General features: G+C 42.6%; 1 protein-coding gene across 1 annotated transcript; it reads right to left on the bottom strand.

Moving 5' to 3' along the window:
- Positions 1–3,475: 3,475 nt before the first annotated feature.
- LOC130179497 (tissue factor-like) lies at positions 3,476–9,970 on the bottom strand. Its single transcript, XM_056392515.1, has 6 exons — positions 9,753–9,970; positions 7,899–8,013; positions 7,468–7,560; positions 7,138–7,229; positions 6,593–7,021; positions 3,476–4,342 (listed from the first exon to the last, which is right to left on the bottom strand). Exons 1-5 carry the CDS (start codon positions 9,820–9,822, stop codon positions 6,792–6,794), a joined length of 600 nt encoding a protein of 199 aa, XP_056248490.1. The 5' UTR covers positions 9,823–9,970; the 3' UTR covers positions 3,476–4,342; positions 6,593–6,791.
- Between the last annotated feature and the right edge of the window lie 5,957 nt (positions 9,971–15,927).

Genomic DNA, 15,927 nt, shown 5'->3' with positions numbered 1-15,927 from the left:
AACGAGCATGTCGGTTAACATCGAGCTTCAGTTCACACCTACCTCATTACCACTTCGCCATGGTTACGTGACGACACTGTGACCAGCAAACACACGAGTGCAGTCGAGACAAAATCAACTCACCGTTCACGCGGCGTGTCGGCGACCTGAGAGGGACAGATGTGACGCACAGCTGGATCTATGGACGGTAGCTCTCATGCCAAGTTTCAGAATCAGAATCAGCTGCTAATAATTTATTTTTATCAGGAGACAGAACTAATCTACATGTTTCATCAGGATGTATGAGTCATGTTACAGTACGACACATGTACAGGCCTGATATAGATTTATAGGCGATATCACAGTGTGTGTTTGTGATGACCAGATGTGTACAGGTATATTTACATTTCCCTGTGAAGCCATTGAGAAATTACCCGTAGATAATATTTCTGTTTTGTGTAAATTAGTAAACAGATTAAAACGCCTCTTTACAAGGACGGGAACGTCCAGTTTAATGAAGCAGTGAGACGCTTCACGGCAGGAGAGAGACCACAGTGTTAACGAGCCGTCATCTCACCTGTACCTGTCAGAGGGACACGGGACACGTCCTGCAGACGGACGGGCGCTCACCGACTGGAGCGTGTTGGTTTGAGTTGAGCAGAGATGTGATAGTCTGTGTGACGCAGTCCTGGAGGTGTGCTGTGAAAGCCCATGAAGAAGAAAGTACGGCGGCCCAGAGAGCTCAACGCACTGCAACGTAAGAAAACAGACAAACACAGAAAAACATCTTCATCAGTCTGACGACACACGAGCTGCAGAGACTCACAACGCAACAGGAAGTGTTTCCAGGGGACACTAAAGAGTGACGAACCCGACTGGGACGCACTTGTTGTTCAGTACTTGTGACTTTTGAAGTTAAAAGCGTTTAACAACAAGTGTGAATGGATGTCTTAATGTGTCAGCTCTGCAGCTCGTGTGTCAGACTGATGAAGATGTTTTTCTGTGTTTGTCTTGTTTGCGTGTGTTTTCTTAAAGAGACAGTTTGTGTTGTTTGACGTGGCGCGGTGTCAGTTATGAAAGCCGCCCGGGGCACCGACAGCGTGTCAGAGTGACGTGTTGCTGTGGGCGGGGCCACGAGAAGAAACGTGACACTGTATTACACCGCAGCCGCAGGTCAGCTGGCGAAACCTCACACAACCCCACGTCAAAAAACCCGAACGATCCCTTTAGGTTGCAGTGTGTTGAACCCTCAGGGCCACCGTAGGAATGCGTCAGCCTCTGACACCAGCCGCAGTAACACAGTCCTGTACAACGCCACTGATGAAGATACAACCAATCATCAGAGCCGTGAGGTGTCCACAGAGAAATGTCTTGTCCAGCTGAGACCATCGACACCTTTCACTCCTGCTTCCAGATCCATTCGTTCAGAGTTAAACTGGTCACAGGTCACATGACATGTTCACTGCCGTCAGATGAAGTGTCTGTAGGCGGGGCCTCCGCTGCCCTCGTTAACCACCAATCAAAGCATCCAGAGCCTCTTCCTGTGTGACCCAGTGTCTGTCTGTCTCCTGAGCCAACGGTCCAATCCCAGTGTCCCGTCTGAACCCTGAACCCTCACAGACGTCACTGACGCCGCCTGGCGAGTGACTGAGTGCCAGAGGCTCAGATGGTATATAAAGGGACAGCACTTATGTCACGTTACCTTGACAACGCCGAAACATCCCTTCGCTTCCTGTTTGCAAACAAACAAAATAATCAGATCTGATTCAGTTTGAATATCTGGAATTCATCATCACGTCATCAAAAATAAAGTATAAAATGTTTATACTTTCATATACTGTCTGTTTTCTTCTAATGCTAACGTTAGCATTAGCACCTTTCATGCTTGTTTGTTCACCGCTCTTATTCTCTCTCATTATTTTTACGGCCGTTTGCCGTTTTTTGCGCTTCCAGGCGTCCCCCTGATAACCATGGCAACCCTGTATTTATTCTCATATCGCTATGAACTTTGGGTAATTCCCTCAGGCACAGTCACTGGCACTGGGATTGGACCAATATCTTCTGAACAATAAAACCCTCTTCCATGAGAGAACCACAGACCGGTTCTAAAGAGAACGTCTCCCACTTTTCTAGTTTCGAGCTCCGGTGGAAAATGTCACTGTACATAGACACATGTAGCACAGCAATCATCTCATCCACTGTCACGATGACGAGGAAGCGATCTGCTCATTTCCACTGATTCCAGCAGTGAAACGATTTGTTTATTTATCGATTTATTTCTGTATTTCTTTACTTACTGCTCGTAATGTCCGAGACGGAGACGTGAGGAGGAGGTCAGTGGACGCTCACAGACAGACGGGAGGTGAAGTTGCTTCAGGAGCTTTTCGTTTCCCGCAGTGTGTGTGTGTGTGTGTGTGTGTGTGTGTGTGTGTGTGTGTGTGTGTTTTCTATGATGCAGACGTATGCACTTTAAGAGGCCACGGTCGAGTGAACTGATATTTAAAACAAAGAAAATCAACATAATGACGATGATGATGATGAAACATTTATGTGTGACGTTGTTTGTGTTGCTGTCTAAACGTGACGTTGTGTGTTGGAAAGAAATAAAACTCCACAGTGAATCCATCCTGCGCTCCGTCTCTCTTCTCTACTTCTGCTTATTTATTTATCTTGAGTATTCTTCTTCTTCTACACTTAAAGACAAAGATTCTACTTTTCACTCCACTTCATTTCTATGAAGTGCTCTTACTTTGAAGTAGAGCTTTTAGTCAATGGAATGAATTTCCTTTTATTTTGAAAATGCGATAGACCACACGCTGTGTTCATCACAGGAGAAGAGCCAATCACAGCTTCTTTAGACTTGACACAAACATTCACTTGGACTCAAGGATGAACTGATTCGATTTCAGGGGTCAAAGGTCAAGGCCGTGGTGATGTCACAAAACATGGTTTTGGCCTTGTTAATGTAAAATCTCTGTAACACCTTGAAGGAATTTCTTTGATTTTGTAAAAGCATTCATCTACACTCAACGACAAACTGATTGGAATTCTGTGGCTAAAGGTCAAAGTTCAAAGGTCAATGTCACGGTGACCTCACAAAATGCAGTTTTGGGCTTGTGAACACGACATCTCCGTAACGCCTTGAAGGAACTTGCTCACATTTTGCACAAATGTCCATTTGGCCCCGAGGACGAACTGATTAGACTTTGATGATCAAAGGTGAAAGGTCAAGGTCACGGTGTCCCCAGAAAACATTTTAAGCACACAGAAATTATGACAAAACTTCACTGAAATGGTTCATATTTTATATGACCCTGAAAAAACAGGGACGTAATCTGGAACTAGTCTGAGCGGCGGAGGGATACGACCACGAGGAGGTGACTACAGGTCTGCACAGCATCATCCTGTGTTTGTGGGGGGGTGGGGGGGGGTGTCTGATAATGTTTTTTCACTTGTGATGTGATTATAACTGAAGTAAGAAAACCACAGAACCGAATCACTTGTCATGTTTTATTGCTTCTCCGTCCTTTTGATCAACAAAAGTCGGTTGAGTGGCGTGAAATGAAAGGAGGGAAACGACGGTGTAAGTAGAGCGTGGACGTGTAGAGGAGGGAGATGAGAGGATGTAGTGGTGGTTTGACAACAGCTTCAGTTACTGGACTTAGTGGTTATTTGTACAGAAGGAAAACTACAGAACAACATGAGGAGAAAACAGAGGTGAAGTCTGCTCTCATCTAACGAGCAGAGAAATCACATGTTAAATCTTAATTAGCTCCTGAAACACGTGAAACTGCATCTGATGCTCAGAATGAAGCTTTACGTGATTCCTGATGCACCATCAGACACACGGGGTCACGGCAGGTGTCACCTCAGGATTCTCACTCCGTTCTGATCTTTGAATAGACGTTTAAAATGAAATGACAAAATAAAAACTACAACAAAGTCTAAACAGAAAATACACACGGAAAATAATGGAGTCAGAAAACTGAAGGGAAGCCAGCTCCCTGTGACACACACACACACACACACACACACACACACACACACACACACACACACACACACACACACACACACACACACACACACACACACACACACACACACACACATACACACACACACACACACACACACACACACACACACACACACACACACATACACACACACACACACACACACACACACACACACACACACACACACACACACACACACTAAATAGGTGTAGATGACTGAGTGGTGTGGAGGGTTTTTCTTCGCTGGCAGCATCTGCAGCAGAGGACTGTCACTATGATGACGATGATGAGGACTGTGAGCAGGATGAAGACTATGCCGACCCACGCTCCGAGACTCAGCTCTGCAGAGGCGAAGAGACAAGGAGACAAAGAGACGTCACAGTGAGACACAGGGATCTGAACAGAGCACCTGACCTGTCGCGACCTGTTTGTATTTTCTGTTACACCTGTTGTGTCACGGGTCAGAACCGACATCACATATGTTCCTGTTATGAAGAACAGCTGTTTACATCTGTGGTTTCATGCAGCTGTTCCTGCGTCACGAGCTGCACAGACTGACAAACTGCTGTACAACAAAGAAACGCTTTCCTTGCACGGAACCTCAGTCTGGATTCAGTTCTAAATATTATGATATACCAGCATTCATATGATTTAGTTTCTAATGTTCTTGTTTCATTATTCATGTCGGTTGACAAAGTTTTCATTGTTGAGGATTTAATGAAAATGAAAAATGAAAATTGTTTCGCATCTAAACTTGAAAACAAAATTGATCGAACACAACATTTTATATGTTTTTACTCAACATACATATATTCACATGTTAAAGGATCATTTACCTTTTTTATGTTTAATAACTGAGTGAATTGTTTTGAATTGACATGTATTTTCCAGGTGCAGCAGAGGACGGGGAGGAGGTGTGTTAGGGGGCGGGGTTGTCCAGCAGAGGGCGGCACACACCCGACAAATCTACACACACACCACTGACATGAGTTTTCATGAGGCGACGCACCACACACACACCACAGAGCTGATGGCGGCCATGACAGTCAGCTTTTCACATTAAAAGTTTCCTCCCACTGACTGTCTGCAGTCTGCTGCCCCTCACTTTGTTTTCTGTGGCGTGATTTGATTTTAATGTGTCACGTTAAATTAAATGTCATAAATACAAATAGAAATAAATCAGTTATAAATAAGTTATAAAAGACAAAAAGCAGAATAAATAACTGCCCCTTTAACATGTGTTTCCCTTTGAACCTGACACTCTCCTGTAGAGACACTGGCCATGAAGAAGACAAATATATGAGAATGGCTGTTGTTTTTCTTTTCTTTTCTTTGTTTTCCATGAATGAGTTTATTTAGTTGAAGCCTCTGGCATGAAACAAACACTTCAAACAAACACATCTCCCATAATCCTTTGTTGTTTTTTCTCTTTTCTGATTTCTAACTTCTCCGTCTCAGTCAAAGCTTTTATTTAACTTTAATGCAACTGCACATAAAGCTCCTGGTTTCCCACAGTTTTTATAAATATAAAAGTATCAGCTCAGCAGATGTTTAATGAGGCGGGAAATGCTTGTTTCTCGGTCTTTGAGGATCCACAGAGTGAACGTGAAAGAAACTGTGTTTACAAAAACCTCCTGCGGGCTCAGACACTTCTGCAGCTGACGGACTCTGTGCTGCTTTTTCTGAGAACAGACTAAAGAACCTCTAATCCGTGAAAACCACAAGCAGGACTCATGATCTGAGCCTCACGAGGGCCGAGGCTTCGTCACTGTGGAGACGTGTTGTAGGACGTACCTGCGCCGTTACTGTTCAGTCCCTCCAGAAATGATTAACGCAAACTCGAACAATCCCCGTGAATTCTGTGCGTAATTACATTTTGATTTGACTAATTTGACGAATCATCAGAGTTTCTCTCGAGTTGAACCAATCACAGCAGTCCCTGATCAACACCTTGATGATGCCACTTCCTTGTTTGTGGTGTTGAAGCATGTTGTGAAGCTGCAGACGTGTGTGACATCACTGTTAAAGACTGAGTGAAGACGTTCAAACGTTTAAAAATCTCTTCTTCTTTTTCCCTATTAGATTTAGTTGCCTTCGATTTTTAATGAATTATTATTATTATAATTATTATTATTAATGAAGATAGAGACAATTTTTGCTTTTTTTTTTTCTACCGTAGTTTCATTGCATAAAAAAAAATGAAAACATCTAAAAACATCTCAAAAGTTGCAGCGAAAATTAGATAAAGCTGCAACAATCCCCCAAATTCTGGAGGGGTTACTCTCTCTGTAGCGTAGCATAGCGTAATTTAGCATAGCATAGCATAGTCTAGTGTAGCGTAGCCTAGTTTACTGTAGCGTAGCGTAGCGTAATTTAGCATAGCATAGCATAGTCTAGTGTAGCGTAGCCTAGTTTACTGTAGCGTAGCGTAGCCTAGTTTACTGTAGCGTAGCCTAGTTTACTGTAGCGTAGCGTAGCGTAATTTAGCATAGCATAACATAGTCTAGCGTAGCGTAGCCTAGTTTACTGTAGCGTAGCGTAGCCTAGTTTACTGTAGCGTAGCCTAGTTTACTGTAGCGTAGTGTTTTTACCTGGCGGGGCGGAGGAGTCCGACGTTGAACACAGCTGTTGGCTCCAGGCTCCCTGCTGCGTGGCTTTGGGTCTGGAGGGGATGTAAGCCGCCACCATGAAGCAGTAACTCTCTCCTGCGTCCAGCTTCAGCTCAGCCACGCTGGAGTCAGAGATGAATTCTCTCTGTCAGGGAAGAACACCACATGTTACCTACACCTGTTAGTACTTACCTGTACTTGTTTCTACCTGTGTGTACCTGTGTGTACTTGCCATGCGTGTATTTCCAGACTTGTAGTAGCTGATCTTGTACTTGAGGTCGCTCTTGAGAACGTCTCTGATGCTGAGCTGCCTCCCTCTCTCATGGTAACTGGTCAGAGGGTCCGTGATGTTCACCATCACTCTGCCGCCGCCTGCAGCCTCCACGCTGTAGGTGGGGGCACTGATGTTACCTGAGGAGAGAGCAGGTCAGAACACCTGTCAGTCACATGTTACACTAGCACAGCTGATCACATCAGTAACCTGCTGTGTGTGTGTGTGTGTGTGTGTGTGTGTGTGTGTTACCTACTGTCTCTGTAGGGGTTGAAGTGAGGGGAGTAAGTGTGAGGTGAGTTCTCTATGTCGTCGCTTTGATCTGTCACGACATTAGCCAAGTAGGTCCTGAAGACATGAACATAGTTCACACACACACACACACACACACACACACACACACACACACACACACACACGATCTAGAATCACCAGGAGATTCTTAAATGTGATTAAATATGACTGAAAGTCAGTTTAAGGACACAAAGACGAGATAAGGTGAGGGACGGACAAAAAAGAAGATTCTGAAGTCTGATAAAGAAGGTATTTCCTGTCTGAAGCAGAGCCTCAGGTGTGGCGCGCCCACCTGTCGTAGGGTACGAGGTAGGTGCTCAGGTCACACTCTGTCTCTGACACTTGGATGCAGATGTCACAGTCCTCCCAGGTACCGGCATCCACCCTGAAAGTCACATGACAAAACACACGGAACAGGTGAATAAAGCCTCAAATAAAAACTACAATCACCTACCTGTGGTCGTATCCCTCCGCCACTCAGACTAGTTCCAGGTCACAGTCATAGAAAATATGGGTCACAGTGAACTTGACATTTGACCTTTGACCCCCAAAATCTACTCTAAGTGAAGTTCCTCTGGCGAAACGTTAATGATCCATGTTGTCTCTCCTGTAATTCTGTACTGTACCACTGTGTGTGTGTGTGTGTGTGTGTGTGTGTGTGTGGTGTGTGTGTGTGTGTGTGTGTGTGTGTGTGTGTGTGTGTGTGTGTGTGTGTGCACTCACCCGGAGTACTGGACAGTGTATACAATGTCTGAGGCTGTGGTGTTCCAGGTGAGGACGGTTTTAAAGTCCAGAGACACCCAGCGGACGTTCTCTGCCATGTGGCCGAGCTCGTCACCTGTGAATGAATGAAACACGTTAGACTCAACTCGTCTTCTTCTTCTTCTTCTTCTTTTTTTGGGTTTTGGGTTTTTCTATCTTTGGACGGTTGGAGAGAAAAATGGAAAATAGAAAAGAGAGCACTTTTATTACTTTTATTTCTATTTATGTCTCAGGTTGTCTGAGAGCCCCAGTCCAGATTATAAATATCAGCCTCTAACACCGACTGTCCTTCGTCACAGTGACTAAGACATGAACAACTGGTTACAGACTGTACGTACGACCTGGTTACAGACTGTACGTACGACCTGGTTACAGACTGTACGTACGACCTGGTTACAGACTGTACGTACGACCTGGTTACAGACTGTACGTACGACCTGGTTACAGACTGTACGTACGACCTGGTTACAGACTGTACGTACAACACAACCCAGCAGCTTCCCTCTCTCACACTTCACAGTCAGACACTCGTGTTGAGCCAAAATACTTTTAAAGCTGGAGCCAAGCGGTGCCCAGTGGTCACCATGGTAACGTCTGAACAATGGAGGTGAAAGGGTAGTCCACAGAATACACTGTGAGAAAGCTTTCTGTTCACAGGCAGCTACTTCAAGACCTGGATCAATGACAGCAACTTATCTCAGACCAGGACCAGAACTGATCCAGTTAGAGTCCAGACCGGATCCTCTGACCCGAGTACAGCAGCCTGATGTCCAGAGACTCCAGGACTCTGTATATTGTTGTATTATTGTTACTGAACAAACACCTAAACTAAACTAAACTAAACTAAACTAAACTAAACTAATCTAATCTAATCTAAAGTAATCTAAACTAAACTAATCTAATCTAATCTAATCTAATCTAATCTAAACTAAACTAAACTAATCTAAACTAATCTAAAGTAAACTAAGCTAAACTAAACTAAACTAATCTAAAGTAAACTAAGCTAAACTAAGCTAATCTAAACCAAACTAAACTAATCTAATCTAATCTAATCTAAACTAATCTAATCTAATCTAAACTAATCTAATCTAATCTAAACTAAACTAAACTAAACTAAACTAATCTAATCTAATCTAAAGTAAACTAAACTAAAGTAATCTAAACTAAACTAAAGTAAACTAAACTAAAGTAAACTAAACTAAGCTAAACTAAGCTAAACTAAGCTAAACTAAGCTAAGCTAAACTAAGATAAACTACACTAAAGCAAAGTAAAGTAAAGTAAACTAAATTAAACTAAACTAAGCTAATCTAAGATAAGCTAAGCTAAGCTAAACTAAACTACACTAAAGTAAAGTAAAGTAAAGTAAAGTAAACTAAATTAAACTAAGCTAAGCTAAGCTAAGCTAAACTAAACTAAACTACACTAAAGTAAAGTAAAGTAAAGTAAACTAAATTAAACTAAGCTAAGCTAAACTAAACTAAGCAAAGTTTAACTAAACTAAGCTAAACTAAAATAATGCTGCGTGGAGCAGTAGTAGCTTTTTCTGTGACTCTTCAGCTTTTAATCGACTTAAACTTGTTTGTATTTTCCTCTTGTTTCATTTCCACAACATCTGTTATGCACATGTTTGTCTTTATGTTTGAATGTGTGGAAATATACTGTTTCTGTTTTTTATAGTGCTACAAACATGAAATGAACCTGGATCATAAATTGTAGTTATGCTGAAACAGGATAATAGGAACCAGAGGTAGATGTTAGACAAACTTTAAATCTCACTCACACATGAGGATTATTGAAGTTAAGATGTGTCTTACCTGCAGCAGTGACGCCCCCAGCTGACAGACAGACTCCCAGGTAAAGGAAAAGAGTCTTCACAGATCCCATGTTGGTAAAAACCAGGATTCCTCAGTCGCTCCTCTGTCTCGTTCGGACTCTGTGGCTCCAGGAGAAGGATTTTAGAGCTGAAGTGTCTCTGGACTGAAGCGGCTCAGACTGAGAGTTGTTTCTTTTCAGCAGGACGGGGTGTGGGGGCTGCAGTGGGGGAGGACGGGGGGGGAGGGAGCAGGGGCACTGTTCAGGGTTCTGGTCCCGCCTGCTGATCCCTCCCACATGCTGCCTGCTGCCGGGGGATTCTGCAGGGTCGGTTCAGTGTGAGCGTCCACAGGCTGACACACCACACCCCTGTAAAACCTGGACCGTGTCTCTCTGAGACTGTTTGACGTGCGATCCACAGAAACATGAGTAATGTGTTCACAGTGGTCACACCCTCCCTGAACGGACGGAGACTCTCTGCACCACGCTGCTCAAGTATTTCAATGTGTCTCAGTGGGACACAAACAACTTGATGTCCTGCTGCCTTCACAGCTAACAGGCTAACTTTGTCCCAGTTGCTCCAGTACAAGTTCTGTCTCTAGTCAATACACTTTCTTGGCAAGAAATATAATTTTAAAACAACACATTATTGTTATTATTATACTGTTATTAAAGGACTTTGTGGTTGAAGCAGACCCCCGCTTCACCCAGAGTCTTCTTCTGTTGGAGGTTTATTCTCTCCACTGTCACCAGGTGCTGATGATGGACCTGTTGGTTTCTCTCTATATCATCACTATATAAACCATGTTGGGTCCTTCCTTCCTGGTCCAACCTATCCCAAGATTTATCTGGATTCAACCAGTTGGATCCTTCGTTGCCCAGGAAAAGAGGGACACATTTGAAGGAGCTTTTTGAAATGGGACAGTCTGGTGTCCAAATGCAATTTCCACAGGATGTGGCCCCTGAACAAGCTAACAAACAACATAAACAAATAAAAGATGCTAACTGCGCTAACCATTCTGTACAGATGCTAACTATCTAATTGTTCTGATCTGTCTGCTAGTCTCTGGTTCTGGTCTCAGACTCCTCCTCTGAGTCTGGGTCTGACTGAGGCTCAAACATGTGACTGAGTCTCTCTGATGTTTCCTCTCTCACCGTCTTGATGCTCTCTGCTCTCTCACCTGTCCACCTGGAGCCTGATCCACATTTCTCAACCAGGAAGTCAGAGGAGATGAGCTTCAGACCCAGTTTTACCTTTTTTTCAACCCAAGTTCAAACCAAGTTAAAGAAACATTAATAATAGCAGAGGATTTTTACAGAGTTCATAACATGTCTTGAGAGGAAAGACTGTATGACTCCACCTGACCCTTTGCTCTCCCTCTGTCGTCCCCACGGGGCAGGACAGTGGGAACGAAGCCAAGGAATGCAGGACTGACGAAAAGTGGAAGACCACAGCTAAACCGGTGAGTACTGTGGATTCCTGTGGGAATGAGTTATGTTCTTATTTCATCTGTTTAAGGTAATGGCATGTGGATCGATCGCTGAGCTGCTGCGAACTTGTGGGGCCTGTTAGACATTGAACAACTGTGGGAACACTGCTGCTGTGTCACTCGCTGGAAACCTCCTGGTAGCAATTAGAAACCATCTGACTGTTGTGGGTGGACCCTGCCTCCACACACACACACACACACACACACACACACACACACACACACACACACACACACACAGAATGAAACACTGTGTTTGTATTAGTCCACCCTGTCCTCTAAACATTACACTGATTTATAGTTTGTTCTTACAGCAGGTCCAGAGGATTGGACATTAACTTACAAGTACATTCTGTAGGAAACATGATACTGTATATACAGTATTTTTTTTTTTTTCAATGAAACTGTGGAAGCAACCTACGTATACACTGTTGCTCATAAAGTTGGAATAAAATATTTTTTACCTCTTTCCATGAAATGATTGTGACAATGTGATTTATTCTTGACAGATAAAGTGTGTATCTCCTCAAACTTTAGTAGTCAATCTCTTCCAAACGTATCACAATGAAACTGGAAACAAAATTATTCCAACTTTATGGGCAACAGTTTATACAGTATGTATATATATTTGTGGTTTTAAGGACCAAAAACCATCTCAGTGTAGTTTTACATCTCCTCTCTCAGGCTTCTCTCTGGAGCTCTAGTAACAACAGGTCAGTGAGCCAATCAGAAGAGAGGAGGCTCTGAGCCTCTCTTCTGATTGGCTCACTGTTTTCTGACTGATCCAATAAAAATACAGCAGATTTCAGGTAAAAACACTCAAAGAAACCAAATCCTGCAAGGTTTGGATGGTGGGTCCAGGTGGGCGGGGCTTGGTGACTGCTTTGTTGTGACATCACAAAGTTGGACTTTGAATTTTGGATTTTTATTTAGTTCCTGTTTTACTTTGAAATGATTTGCCTTGTGTGTCTCGTGTTTGTCTTACTTCCTGTCTTTGTTCCATTTCCCTCCTCAGGGATTGTCTGCCCCGCCCTAACGTGTTTCACCTGTGTTCTATCACCTTTACCTCCCTTGTGTTTTTAAGTCCCTGTCTTCCTCTCTGTCGTTGTCTTATGAAGTTTTGAATTTGGGAGCGTTGTGTTCCTCCTTGTTGAGTTTACACTTCTGTTCATGGACTTTGTTTTGCTTCTTTTACCTGTTCAGTTAGTCTTTTGTGTTGAGATTAAATAAATCAGTTTACTGTTAATCTGCTCTAGTTTTCTGCATTTGGGTCCAGTGACCTTCATAACTGTGACACTGTTGTAAAACAGTTCTTGCCCCCTTTAAAATATATGAAAAGAATGAAAACACGTTTTGGTGGGCAGGAAAACTGAGACTGTCAATTCAGCATCATCATCATCTTTGCCAGGAAGAAGTTGTCACCTGTGATGTCATTCCAGTTTTATGACACAGTTTCAAGATTAGCCTGATCTGAACTCTGGCACGCTGAGACAGTGATTTTAGTCCGCGTGTCTCCACCTTCAGCAGGACAGAGGTTCTCCAGCTGCAGTGGTGACAGATGTGGGTGTATGACGGGTATTTCTGCTCTCAGAGTCAAACACTCAGTCTTTCCGTGCTCCACTGGCCACCCTGCTGACAGCTGGTTGTTTACCACAGGAAGTTGCCCAACAGCAGTGGTTAACTGCAACAGCTTCCACCAGACGAGAGCTCACGACTGTGATGTTTCATTTTGTTTCATGAACACGACTGAGGCTAAAAGCAGGGAGGTTATGTAAACTGTAGTTTTCTGTGTACTGGTTAACGACATGAGACCAAACAGCTTACATCTGACGCCCACTGTCATTGGTTCACTTATGAGACCACCTTAACGTCAACACCCGGCAAACAGGTCAGAGTCATGTGACACTGGAGCAGCGTGAAAAGAAGCCAGTCATCTTGACACCATATGTTTCTGTCAGTGGAGCTGTGAGCTTTAATATAATAACACTTACCTCTGAGTGTCTGAGTTACATTGTGTCAAACATCTACAGATGAGCGCTAACGTTAGCTAGTTTCCAACTTTAGCCTTAAGTTACAGTTTAGCTAACGTTAGCTAGTTTCTAACTTTAGCCTTAAATTACAGTTTAGCTAACGTTAGCTAGTTTCTAACTTTAGCCTTAAGTTACAGTTTAGCCAACGTTAGCTAGTTTCTAACTTTAGCCTTAAGTTACAGTTTAGCCAACGTTAGCTAGTTTCTAACTTTAGCCTTAAGTTACAGTTTAGCCAGCGTTAGCTAGTTTCTAACTTTAGCCTTAAGTTACAGTTTAGCCAGCGTTAGCTAGTTTCTAACTTTAGCCTTAAGTTACAGTTTAGCCAACGTTAGCTAGTTTCCAACTTTAGCCTTAAGTTACAGTTTAGCTAACGTTAGCTAGTTTCTAACGTTAGCCTTAAGTTACAGTTTAGCTAACGTTAGCTAGTTTCTAACTTTAGCCTTAAGTTACAGTTTAGCTAACGTTAGCTAGTTTCTAACTTTAGCCTTAAATTACAGTTTAGCTAACGTTAGCTAGTTTCTAACTTTAGCCTTAAGTTACAGTTTAGCCAACGTTAGCTAGTTTCTAACTTTAGCCTTAAGTTACAGTTTAGCTAACGTTAGCTAGTTTCTAACTTTACTAATGTGAGCTAGCTGATAGCATACCCTTTCATTTCCAGTGTTAGCTTGTCATTTCTGTACGGACAGCAACACTTCAGTTCACTGAAGCATGCAGCTGATCTGAACTGGGTTTCCTTTTGCCCTGGAGAAAAACTTGATCCTCATTGTATTATTCACACTGTGGGCATCCCCACCCTGACGCGTCACAGTGAATCAAATTCAAATGAATATGTTTGTTTGTTCCATTACCATGGACAGAGAAACGATCCTAAATAACAGTTGTGGCTCTGCAGATGAAACCCAGACACAGCTGCTTCAGATTAGAGAGGAATCTGTTTCTCTGCCAACAGTAAATCTTCTCCTGCAGGCAAACAGTTTATTGTTTTGATGAGGAACACTGAGGTCCAGGAAGTGTAAGGCATCAACAACAAGACCAAATCACATCAGAGGCTCCATTCTGAACTGATCACATTCTCTCCCTCCATCCCGTCCACTCAGGACTGTTCCATCATGCTGCACGGACAGTTTGCATTTTCAGTTTCAGAGGAAACTGTCTTGGACCTGCAGCTTCACTTCTGAACAAAGCTCAGATACACTGGCGAGAGCAAGTGATGCTCTTTGCAAAGAGAGAAGTTTAAATTGAGACTGTGTGAAACACATTTGTTGATTTGCAGTAGAAACTTTAGAACAGAGGTCAGTAAAAGGTGGACCACTGTCGCCATCCCCTCCGGACCTGGTCACAACCAACATTGTTTCTATTTTAAAGCAGTTTTTAAAACTATATTTATATTTATATTCATATTTATATTTATATTTCAGACATCTGTAGAGAGACTCACCACATCCTACTGACTGTCCTGATGACAGAGCAGGAGAGAATCACTCATTTGTCATCATTCTGTAAGACTGAGATTAAAGCTGATGATTTGAAGAAAACTTCATGATTATATGTCAGCTTGTTGAAGAAGGAGAAAAACATGAACCTGAGATTAAGGGGAAGTGAGCGAAAATAAGACAGAACACAGGTCCTGAGCACACAGGTGATAAACTGGTGCCATATCTGCAAACTATAGTAAATAACAGTCAGTACCCAACGCAAGCTAACCACAAATGTCAGTGAAATTAATTATTAACTCACAACATTGTGTTATCTACTGTAGATACCTGTTTTAAACCTTATTTGCATCCATTTTTATATGTAAATGTAATAAGTTTAACTGCATTATGAGACCTGTTTTGCATGTGACTCCAACCTAAACTACATCAGCTCATACATGGTGTTTTTTAGTATTTTTCAGTCCTCACCTGTAAAAAAGTCACATTACATAACAACCAACAGGATCTACTTTATACAAGAACAATAAAAAAAGCTCCACAGCACTTCTACATCTTGTCAGAAACTGCTCTGTGAAGCTTCAAGGCCTCTAGGACTAATAGTTTAGTTTAGTAGAGCTTTACAGTTCATTTTTTCACTGGCGCCCATAAACCTCTCTAAAAGGAAAACTGGGAGAAATGTGCTTTAACTCTTTAATATGAAATAATAGAAAACACACTGAAGCATTTTGATGCCAAAGAAACAGTTTGGAACCATTAAAACAGAGCTGATCCCTGCTCTCAGCTGTTTCCACATCTCTCAAAGCCTATTGGTCTTCACTCTGAAGTGCCCGCCCCCCTAGTTTGCTCTGATTGGCCAGGGGAGACGTCTATCTACAAGCTAGAGTCATTCACAAACATGCCGGGGGAAAAAAAGAGACTAAATACGTCATTACGTTTTACGGTCAACACTCGTTGTCTCCCCCCGAAGTGGGTCTGCTCTGGTCTTTACAATAGACTGTATATAAAAATGGACTTAAACTCCCATTCTATGACCATCATGGAGACTCAGCTGGTTGCAAAAAGAAGTCCGATTGTATTGAAGTCTATGGGAACATGACCGAACTTGTCACTTGATTTATTAACTCAGTAAACGTTTGATGATGTTCATTTTTAAAATTATGGTCCTATTTAAAATAAAATAGACGTTAAAGCAGAGTGGCTTTAGGGCGTGGCTACCGCGTC

Source organism: Seriola aureovittata, chromosome 12 (assembly GCF_021018895.1).
Source record: "Seriola aureovittata isolate HTS-2021-v1 ecotype China chromosome 12, ASM2101889v1, whole genome shotgun sequence".
Lineage (NCBI taxonomy): Eukaryota > Metazoa > Chordata > Actinopteri > Carangiformes > Carangidae > Seriola > Seriola aureovittata.
Note: the sequence above shows the minus strand (reverse complement) of the source record. Positions and strands in the feature narration are given on the sequence as shown.

Bases quoted from the DNA above. Each gene is read 5' to 3' on its own strand.
- LOC130179497 (XM_056392515.1), bottom strand. From the start codon at position 9,822: ATGGGATCTGTGAAGACTCTTTTCCTTTACCTGGGAGTCTGTCTGTCA. The intron at 8,014-9,752 runs GTAAGACACATC...ATTCATTCACAG, and splicing joins TGGGGGCGTCACTGCTGCAG to GTGACGAGCTCGGCCACATG. The intron at 7,022-7,137 runs GTAGGTAACACA...CTCTCTCCTCAG, and splicing joins CTTCAACCCCTACAGAGACA to GTAACATCAGTGCCCCCACC.